This window comes from Nicotiana tabacum, chromosome 4 (assembly GCF_000715075.1).
Source record: "Nicotiana tabacum cultivar K326 chromosome 4, ASM71507v2, whole genome shotgun sequence".
In the NCBI taxonomy this organism is placed as follows: domain Eukaryota; kingdom Viridiplantae; phylum Streptophyta; class Magnoliopsida; order Solanales; family Solanaceae; genus Nicotiana; species Nicotiana tabacum.
In genome coordinates this window covers 83,717,626-83,729,748 of record NC_134083.1, presented here as the reverse complement: position 1 = coordinate 83,729,748, position 12,123 = coordinate 83,717,626, and the positions used below count along the sequence as shown (strand labels likewise).

The following is a 12,123-nucleotide window of genomic DNA, read 5'->3' as shown; positions in this document are numbered from 1 at the left end:
TAAATTTTTTTAACGTTCTTCGTCGGAAAACGAAATATTCCATGGCATGAGAAAGTAAACATTTGGATTTAGTAGTAAGTTTTTAAAATGGGAAAGTAGGGTGAGCTAAAAAGGATATAGAAAAATTTCATTGAAATGAATGGTTAAAGCTAAGACCCTATAATCACGGAAAATTCCATTGGCAATCAATTGCGTGTGTGTGTCCATCAATAATGGGATGGAATTGCAAACTGCAAAGTGAAATTCCGTGTGTTCTCTGCTTTTTGTTTCTGCTTTTATTGTTGCATATAATGCTTTCTCTCTATATTTGCACTTTTTCTCTTTAGTCAAATCAATCTTTGCTAGTGCCAACTGCCTTCTCAAAGCCGGAAAATAACTTTACGAGCATGGCAAGATCAAAAAATATATATCTCATTTATTTCTCTCTACCAACTTCCTTTAAAGAATCCCTTCACTTATATGAACAAACAACAAAAAGGAGAAAAGAAACAAAGAGACCTTCGAGGAAACTCCACATTTGACCACAGCCCTATTCCCCCCATTTTCCTTGGGGGATGGGGTGGAGCTATAAATTTTGTTGGGGTGAGGGTTTAGAGAATTATATAGGCTTTGCTTAAATTTTGTATATTCAAAATAAATAAATAATTGCAAATTCAATAAATAAAACGAGCTATGTGTTCGATTACAAGTAATCATATGGATCATACCAAAAAAAAAAAAAAAAAAATATATATATATATATATATATATATATATATATATATATATATATATATATATATGATAGTTTGTCTAACCTTAATAAATGAGCAGAAACGAATCTAAAGTTTTAATTCAACAAGTGAGAAGTGTTATTATTCCTTCATAACAATAGGTCCGCATTTGAATGTAAATATAGTATATATTTTGAGATTGTTTTAAGGGCAGTCTGGTGTACTAAGCTTCTGTTGTGCGCGGGGTTCGAGAAATGGCCGGATCACAAGGATCTATTGTACGCAGTCTTACCTTACATTTCTGCAAGAGGTTGTTTCTATGGCTCGCACCCCTGGTCTCCTAGTCAAATAGCAGCAACTTTAATGGCTATGCCAAGACTCCCTTTCATTGATGAAGTAACCGTTTTCCATAAGAAATTCGAAGCATTAACCATAATCATAACCGTTTTACACATAAATTGGAACAAATTGAGATATTGTGACAAGGGATTTTTAATTTTCCTGTGGTCCTTGGTATACCATTTAAAAAACAAAGTGAAAATCCATCCTTTTATACTCCTTTTCACAGTAATTTCCTAATGACAGTTGATGTACTAACGACCACTTTCCCCTTTAAGCTTTAGTTTGTCCCCTCCTTCCTCTTTTTTCATCTGCACTCACACATATACACATACACGCTCTCACTGAACACGACTTGGATTATTGGTTTGTGCTCTGTAAACAATGGAATGATAAAAACAATGGTCCTATTTTTTGACTATTCCAAACATAATCATCACCATCACAACCCAGCCATTATTTTCATCAACCTCTCAATTTCACTGCAAATATCATTACATTTGTTCATTCCATTTGTCTAATTACAGATTTAAAATGAGTGATCTTGAACTACCTATTATTCTTGTAGTAATTTTTGTTTTATGACAACGAGTATGAACTTATAATATATACTCCTCGTTCATTTTAAATTAACTTGTTTGACTAGGCAAGTTTTTTTTAAAAAAAAAAATTTGAAACTTATGGTTGATATTTGCATGATTACAAAATGAAAAATTTAAAGATACTCCCTCCGTTCACTTTTACTTATTCACTATGGACTTTGCACACCCCTTAAGAAATAATAAATGAAGTGCATAATTTACCATGATATTCATATTAATTGATGTATATTTTTAATGGATTTGAGAAAATGATTTGAAATGAGTAATTAATATTGTGGGTATAACATGAAAAAAGAAATTATTTTCTCTTGATATACTAAAAGTGACAAGTAAAGATAAAAATCTATTTTTTAGAATAATGCACAGTTAAAAATGAACGGAGGTAGTAAAGTAAAATGGTATATTTAATACATCATAAAACTGAGAGTTTTCATTTTAAAGAATTATGAGACTTTATATATAAGTCTGTAGTCTGCACCCTGCTGCTCTCATACTATAAATGAACCGTTGTCATAAATACCTTGGCACCCTGCTAGTTAATTAACTCCTCATTCACTCACTTCAACATTCTAACCAGCATTCATTTCTCTGTTCCTCTTTTTATTCAGCTCTATGGCTGGAAATGGAGAACCGGCAGCGGCTGAAACCAAGAAAATTATCTGCAATCCAAGAGTGGAAATTGACACATCTCTGCCTTTCGAGTCGGTGAAGGAGGCTGTGGACCATTTTGGGGGCAGTGGCCCTTGGATTCCCCATCACTTACTCCGTTTACCACCTCCCGACGATGTAAGTCCAAACTGCCCTTTGTCTTTTTCATTTCAGAGAGTTTCTAGCCGGGGGCTGAAGTACAATTGTCACAATTGATCTAGTAATTTCAACTACATGGAAGTCAAACCTGAAGCTTGGCAAATTGTCATTTAGAAGGGTTAAGTTAACTTTGTGATACCATATAATCTTGGTTATTATGACACTCACCCTATGCTGTAGCAGCTTAATTTGTTAGATTTTTAATTTCTTTAGTTTTTCATTTTGTTGGTGTGCAAACAAAGTATCGCATTCGACCTAATAATAAAAAGAAGCTACATATAACTACGGATATTCTTAATGGTGTGAGTGTGACTTCTTTCGGGAGCCAAGGTGAACAATACCACACCATGTCAAAAAGTGTTAGGCTGGCTTTGTACAACACTGGTTTCCCTTCTTGATTTTCCTTGGGTTAGATCTAATATGAACGTGTCGTGATGTGCCTACTGGCTTGAAGTTGCAAATTTTTACTCGCAGGAGTAATTTTCCTGATTTTTGCCTTTGTTGATATTTCTGGGGGTGAGGTCGTACATGCCTAAGAAACTCACAGTTAACTTCTTAAGTTAGGATACTAGTTTGTGTACAATACATCCTATTTTTCTCTCTGCTGTTCCATACTACTAGTTACTAGGTGAATTAACATGAAAGTTCAATTCTGAATCTAATTAGTCTTCTTGGTCGCAATTCTGCCCATAGACAGTTGGTGGTGATTAATGCTTTGTATTAGCTGTTGCACGCATTAGCAACATGTAAAATGGCAGTACAGTACACAGGCCAGATGATCATCGGTGTTTTATCATTTTACATACATTTCATAAAAGCAGTTATAGTATGTTTAAAGAGCCTTTTGATGATAATGCATAATTGGGTACTAGCATTTTGGTGTTTATCAACACATTCACTGATGAGATTCTACTGTTGTTGGCAGCATGATAGGGAAGTTGTAGACGTGGGCAAAATGGAGGAGCAAGCAGTAAAATTTGAGAAAGACTTGATTGTGAAGGAACAGGAGGCCCTCAATGTTTTGAGGGAAGTGGAAGCAGCTAAAAGATTTGTTGAAGGGTTGAAAGTAAATTTGATGCAAGAAGTGTCTGAGTTTGTGTCCAGTTCCGGTTTAAATCCGGAGAGCCAAACACCAACACCTAGCGAACAGTCAGCAGAAAACTTGAGTCTTTGTCCACTTCAGTCCCCGGGACATGTATTAATGGAATTGAACCAAGCAAAATTAGACCTTAACAAAATGTCAATAGACCTTACTGTAATTAGATCTTCTGTTGAGACACTGAATAAGAAAATGGAGAAAGATAAGGTAATGCTCGACAGAAGCAGTCAGAGGAAGTCCCTCACTTCAGCAACAGGGTTCTCCATTGAGGAAAACAACACAAATGGAGACAGTTTTGATAACTCTATGAACAAAGAGCTCAAGCAGTTGAGCTTTGAAGCAGAGCAATTCAAGAAAATGGCAGAAGCTTCAAGATATGAGGTGATGAAGGCAATGTCAGAGATCGAACGAACAAAGGCAAGTATTAGAATGGCTGAAATGAGATTGCATGCTGCGAAAAAGATGGAAGAAGCAGCTAAAGCTGTGGAAGCAATTGCTTTTGCAGAAAGGAAGGCTTTATTGAATGGAAAGAATTCTTCCGATGTTGTTCAGCACAAACCCGAGGGGATCACAATTTCATACGAAGAATATTATGCTCTTGCCCGGAAAGCACAGCAAGCTGAAGAGCTATGCAAAACAAAATTCGTAGACACGGAATACTATGCGTAGAACTAATGAAGCAAATCAATCTGAGGTCGCTATTACAAAGAAGATGGAGGAAACTACCAAGGATATTAGACACAACAGGAGTACTCTAGAAGAGGCTTTGGACAATGAAGATGGTACTCAAAGAAGTCTTATTGAACAAGATGGTTTCTATAGGGAGAGATCAGAGCATACGCAACTGCATTACTCGGGGCATAACTCAGCCAAATATAAGTTCAGAAATCCGCAGCCATCTCATACTAGTCATGGAAACCCTCGGCTGGTTGATGACAATGAACCAGACAATGTCAATGACAAACCTGTCCCTGTCTTTCGATCATCAATATCGATTGGAGATATACTGAGCAGGAAGCTGATTTTGCGAGATGATCATATTGTCATGGGCAAGCATATGGAAAGCCACACTGAAAGACAACATGTGTCTTTTAGCCAAATGCTGCGCGAGCAAAGTGGGATCATATTGAATCCTGCAAAGGCTACGAAAGATGGGAATGTACACAAGCAATACATTACTCACAAGAAGAAGTTTGGTTTCATCCAAGTACCACTTTCTAGGCAAAATAAGAAAAAGACACAACCTTTGAATATGAGATGATTTTTTTCATCCGAGGAATAACGTCGTCCGCCCTTGCTCCCACATCAGTATGTTGTTTGCTTGTTTACTAGGCTTGCACATGTTGGCTGTTTTTTTTTTTCAGTGTGCATTATGCTGTCATATCTATTGTTGTTTGTTATTTGTGATTATTGGGTGTTGCCACTTTCTCTTCACGGTTGTTGTAGAGCTCCTCTTGAAGTAAGCGAGATCTAGTGCATTTTATGGCAAAAACAGTAAAACAGAATGCAGTTCCTTTCAAACCACTTGTAGTAAAGCGCTCATGTATTCGTTATTGCTGCTTCAGTAACAAGTCCTCACCATTCATATGAAATAGCGAAAGCTCATTGTCCAACTTTCCTTTGTTATATACTAGACAATAGACATGTCGATCAAAACACAAATCGATGTTATCTGGACATATCCAGATGTAAAATGTTGCAACTTAAACAGCGGTAGACGAATTCTTGCCTCCCCAGTACATGACAAACTTTAGTGTCTGGTGTCCTACGCGCTAAACATAGGAGTATACCCATATCTTGACTGGGAAGTTGCCGGAATTTGGATTTACTGAGACTGAATGGCCCATATTCCAATATTATAATCTTGGAAGCTGAGATTGGAGCAAATATATGTTGGTCTTTTTCTTTCTCAACTTCCTTGGTATTGTATGAGGCAATCCAAATCTTCAGTTCACTTTATGGCCTAAAATGAAATGATCAAATCCGTCTGCTCTCGCTATTGAGTCAACAACCACAGAAAGGCTAGGTAGATTGTAACTTTGGATGGTGAAGGGCCGTCAGTTGTCGTTGTGGGCCTTTATTATCGAGTGCGTGCTTTATGGACGTCATTACAATTCTAACCAAATCTTTTATGACACCAGTAGTCATGAGTGTTAATTTTGACTCATAAATATGCAATTCGTCAACTCATTCAAAACATTGATGGATTGAGCGAATGATATATTTATTTGGTTAAAATATAAGTGTAATTCAATCATCATGTGAATCGGCAACTCATCGCAACTGAGAAATCAATTATAACCATCATTTTCTTCCTTAATAAATTGATTGCTTGAATGAGTTCTTAAAGTTCTTTGTTTCTTTGACCATGCTATGTGAGCTTTAATTTAATGTTTAGTCTTATAAGTACCATCCATGGTTTCTCAAATAAATTCAATGACACACTCTTTACTTCATCTTGACTCAGATAAACTTCAATTGAATTCGGTTTAAACTTGACCCCAGTCGTCTTTCTAACATTTATAGAGTCACTCGACTAAAAGCAAAGAAGAAAATGGAGTATGGCGGTAGTCTGGTAGATAGCTGTTAGTCCCTTGACAAAGTTCTTCGGTAGATGTGGGTTGTGACAAGGATTTTCATGATGGCCTTGGCACACAATCTGAAAATTAGGGCAACATCATGACGGGCAGCTCGGCATGACGGACTGTGCGGAGTTGACAAACACACCTTAACGGAGGCAAGGCGCATTTTACATGGACGTACGTGATGGCATGTTCGTCGTAAGTTAATTGACATAAATTCGGGAAGAAAATTATTTTGAGATTACAAGTATTATGCTATTTCAAACAAGGGATAAACAAATTCGTGACGGTGAGAGGTTAAGTGAATCGAAGAAAATAAGTTTCGTCAAAGTTTGATATTTTGGGATAAAATACAACCCAAGCTAAAATACCCGGTATTTATGGACTAATACCATACATGGTACCACATGGCCATGATAGTGAGGTGTATAAATTGTGTTAAAAGTGAGTAGTATTTTAAGTAAATTGAGATAATTCTTAATTATGTGGATTATTGGTTAATGCGGGAATTAGCAAGTTAATTAAAATTTAGTGAGTAATTAATTATAATTATTTGGATAAGCTAACCCCCCCCCCCCCCCAACCCCAACCCCCAAACGTGACAGCAAATTAGGTGAGAATTAATACTCAAATGAGTGACTCTTACACTATAAAACTAGGTGGCACAATTAATGAGATTGGTGGCCAAGTCATCACCCACTTTGATAAAAATAATTAAGAAAGATGTATAAGCTTGCTAAGCTTATGGATGGAATTCACAAAGCCATAATCAGAACGTGATGGCTTCAGCAAATATCATACAAGGTTATGATTAAATTCACAAAGTGATCTTACGGAATTGCTACAAAAATTCATACGAGATTTCATAAGGTAATAGCAACGGGATTTGCGATTTTAAGGGAATACGGTGCAATCTTTCTTAAGAATATCATACGGATTTTTTTCTACTTCGATCCGCTGTTACGTGTTATCGCAATCAACGGGTGTTAAAGGGATTGTCAAGAGAATCGGCTCAGGTATATTAAGGCTAAACTTTCCTTTATTTTGGCATAAGGCTGGCAAGTGGGCCGGTCCAGGCCCGGGACCGGCCCGGGACCGCGAGCCAAACGGCTAAATGGGCCAGGACGTTTGGTCCGGTTTTAGCGGGTGGGCCGGTCCTATGATTGGGCCCATCAGGCCCGGGACCGTTTGGCCCGTCAGGGCCCGGGACCGGACCGGGACTGGCCCGGTCCCCTTAGCGAGCCTAGCGGGCCCAACGGCTAATTGTTTTTTTAAAAAAAACGTTGGACTGTAAAAAATAGCCGTTGGGCTGTCAAAAATAGCCGTTGGCTATTTATGAAATAGCCATTTAACCCCTCAACTTTGTTTTAATCCCAAACTTTTTATAATTACACTTTTTTCCTATTTTCAACTATAAATACCCCATCATTATTTCATTTTTTCTTACAAAATCATCAATCTATCACAATCTCTCTACTATAATATAATATAGTATACTATAATATACTATATGTATAGCTTAAGATATATAAAAAGACAAAAATATTGTAAAGAGATATTCAAATCAATGCGTTATATTTTTATTATAGCATTAAAAATCATGGCAATATCTTTCTTAGTCTTCCTCCCCCTATGGAATGAGCACAACAAGGTGCTAATACCACCATTGAGAAGAAAAAGAAACTAATCAAGATGTGCCAAAATACAAGTTACATATTAATTTACATGGTATCTCTTACAAATTTCATAAATCCTTCAAGGTCCGGAGGAATTTTCGTTGGTGGTGGCGGAAATGAAGCTTGCTCATCACCGCTTCCAGGCGAAGCATCATCCTCCGCAAGTTCAGCAGGACTAGTGGGTGTATCATCATCCGGTTGCATTTCATCAAAATCTATTTCTTCATCATCATTTTCATCAATAGTTGGATTACCATAAAGAGCATTCATATATTTATGGTTTAATTGTTATATAAAACTATATATACATCTCATAAGATATATAGGCTATATTCGATATACATATATATATAAGCCTATATATATACTATCGAATACGGCTTATATACTATAGTATAGTATAGTATAGTATATATATACTATATATACAACTTAAGATATATAAACTATATTCGATATACTATATATACATCTTAAGATATACTATATATACTATACTATATATACATCTTAAGATATATATACATCTTAAGATATACTATATATACTATACTATACTATATATACATCTTAAGATATACTAGATATAGTAGATATACATGTATATATAGTATATCTTAAGATGTATATATAGTATATAAATCGAATATAGCTTATATATAGTAAGATGTATATATATTATAGTATAGTATAGTATATATATAAGCTTTATATATATATGTATATCGAATATATCGAATATAGCTTATATATCTTAAGTTGTATATATAGTATATACTATACTATACTATAATATATATACATCTTACTATATATATTATATATATCTTAAGATGTATACTATCGAATATGACTTATATACTATGTATATATAGTATAGTGTGTGTATATATAAGATGTATATATAGTATAGTGTGTATATATATATATATATATATATATATATATATATATATACATATATATATATATATATATATATATAATATATATATATATATATATATATATATATATATATATATATATATATATCTTAAGATGTATATATAGTATATAAATCGAATATAGCTTATATATCTTAAGATGTATATATAGTATAGTATAGTATATATATAAGCTTATATATATATGTATATCGAGTATATCGAATATATATCGAATATACTATGTATATATAGTATTGTGTCTTAAGATGTATATATATACTATAATATACTATATATATACTATAATATATATACATAGTTTATAAGTCATATTCGATAGTATACATCTTAAGATATACTATATATACATCTTACTATATATATATATATATATAGATATATATATATATAGCTTATATATCTTAAGATGTATATATATCTTAAGATCTACTATACTATACTATATATATATAGTATATCTTAAGATGTATATATAGTATATTTTAAGATGTATACTATGTATATATATAGTATATATATATATATATTTTAAGATGTATATATAGTATATAAATCGAATATAGCTTATATATCTTTATTACTATTTTTTTCTCTAACTTCTATAAAAAAAATTAAAAATACAAAGTTTCTGTTGGGCCCGTTTAGGCCCGTTTGGGCCCGGGACCGTTAGTACGTGGTCCCGGTCCCGAGCCGGTTCCAGCAATAAGCTCGCGAAGCCCAGGACCGTTTAGGACCGGACCGCATAGGACCGGCCCACTTAGGGCCGGGCCCGCGAAGCCCACTTAGGATCGGACCTGGCCCACTTGCCACCCTTATTTTGGCATGATCTCGTAATTACATGTGTTTGATAACGAGGCATAAAGAGAAGTTCATACTCCTGAATTTATATACATTATCCTAGTCTCATAAATTACAGTATTCTCCTTATCAGGACTTCATATTTAAAGATTATTTTTTATTGATTGTTAATTACAGTATTCTTCTGAATTTATTTTCATTATCATCGAGCTATAATCGATGGGAAGGCCCCTATTGGGCAACCTCTGATCAGATAGTAAGTTATATACCGAGCCTAATGTGGCCGAACGCCTATGATCGAGCCAAGTTGGCCGAGATACAGAGCCTAGTATGGTCGAGCGCCTATGAGCGAGCCTACTACGGCAGAGCAGTTATATATATACCGAGCCTTATAAGGCCGGACAACTATTTTACTTACTATATTGAGAGAGTTGAGTCAGATCAGTAGGTAAGCATAGCTTCAGATTATCTTTGACTCCCAGTTACTTTCAGTTATTATATTATCAGTTCAGTTTCAGCTTTTAGTATATTGCCTTACATACTCGGTACATTATTTGTATTGAGGTCCCTTTTGCCAGGGGACGCTGCGTTTCATGCCCGCAGGTCTCGATAGACATGTCGAGAGTCTTCCAAGTAGGCGATTAGCTCAGCGGAATATGTTGGTGCACTCCATTTACTCCGGAGTTGCTTGTTTGGTCAGTATGATTTAGATGTGTATTGTTTGGTATGGCGGGGCTCTGTCCCTACCCTTATGTCAGTTATGTATTCTTAGACGCTTGTAGACAGATGTCATGCACGTAAAAGATTGTATGGCCTTGTCGGCCTATGTTTAGTGTACGAGTGGTTATTTTGGTCTTATAGGCCCATATGTCTTATGTATAAGTTGGTATTACATGTTGTATTCTACCTATCTCACGGCATCCTCTTCGGCTCAGTTATCTATGATAGTATGATACGAAAAGATACGTTATGTTGGTACTCAATTGAGTAAGGTATCAGGTGCCCGCCGCATCCCATCGGCTAGGGTCGTACACAAGAATATATATAGGGAACTGTACTCAACATCACACTGTTGTGCGTGCAACCCGATCCAAACAACATACCTGTGGCGGCATGCCACCCGATCCACACATAAAATCTACATAAAGAGATACTTACCGAGCTAGAATGCTCATTACTACAAAATACCCGAATATCGGCCACAAGCACGCTAAGTGCATAATACCATCCCTGGGGAGACAGATAGCGCCATACGCTACAAAACTCAAGCACAACTAAGGTGTGATATATGATTTGAATCTCGAGAGCCATCCTGCTCACATAACACCATCGCTATGCGAAACCTCAATATATAAGAAATTTACCAAATCGTTTCACATCTCACACGGCACAATATAGTATTACATAAAATAGCTGACGACGAAACAACATCCAACGTCCGAATACTCCTCCATAAGGAGAGCTATGCTGAAATGAACACATCCGGCCTGATATAGAGCCTATATTCATATTTAAATCCATCCACAGACTTGTGGGTGATATGTTGGAAGTCGTCTTGCTCAACTTTGATGATAACGAGATGGATGGCTTCATAGAATATGTGAATTCTTTACAAGGAATAGGGTCGTACAACTACGCTCCCCGAAAACACTCTTTGGATCTTGAAAATAGGAAAACTCCTCCTACAAATCCTTCAATTAAAGAGCCTCCGACCTTGGAGTTGAAGCCATTGCCTCTACATCTTCAGAATGAATTTCTTGGCCCTTGTTCTACTTTACCGATTATTCTTTCCTCTTGTTTGACTAACGTGCAGGTTGAATCTATATTGGCGGTGCTACATAAGAGGAAGAAGGCTATTGGATGGACATTGGTGGATATTCGGGGAATAAGCCCCGCATTTTGCATGTACAAGATTAACTTGGAGGAAGACGCCAAACCATCTATTGAACATTAAAGGAGACTCAATGAAGCTATGCAATAAGTGGTCAAAAAGGAGATTATCAAGTTGTTGGATGTCGGGGTTGTCTATCCCATTTCTGATTAGTTCGTGAACTTCTGCGGTGCAATGTGTCCCAAAGAAATGAGGCATGACGCTGGTCACCAATGACAAAAATGAGTTGATTCCCACTAGAATGGTGACCGGGTGGAGAGTATGTATGGACTATCGCAAGCTCAACAAAGTCACAAGGAATGATCATTTCCCACTTCCCTTCCTTGACCAAATGCTTGATAGGTTGGCCGGTTGTGCTTTCTATTGCTTTCTAGATGGATATTCGGGCTACAACCAAATCCTTATTGCTCTGGAAGATCAAGAGAAAACAACTTTTACATGTCCATATGGTACTTTCGCATTCAAGCGGATGTCATTCGGTTTATGTAATGCACTGGCAACTTTTCAAAGGTGTATGATGGCAATCTTCACGGACATGGTGGAGGACTATCTTGAGGTTTTCATGGATTAATTCTCAGTGTTTGGGGATTTCTTTAATGATTATTTGGCAAATTTGGATAAAGTATTGGCAAGATGTGAAAAAATGAACTTGGTGCTAAATTGGGA

At 36.0% G+C, this 12,123-nt stretch overlaps 1 protein-coding gene across 1 annotated transcript; it reads left to right on the top strand.

Annotated features, from left to right (window-relative positions):
* Positions 1–2,140: 2,140 nt before the first annotated feature.
* LOC107813277 (WEB family protein At2g38370) lies at positions 2,141–5,060 on the top strand. Its single transcript, XM_016638524.2, is given in 3 exon segments — positions 2,141–2,440; positions 3,387–4,214; positions 4,216–5,060. Coding segments are annotated over 3 exon segments (1,608 nt in total). The 5' UTR covers positions 2,141–2,266; the 3' UTR covers positions 4,822–5,060.
* Positions 5,061–12,123: the final 7,063 nt, after the last annotated feature.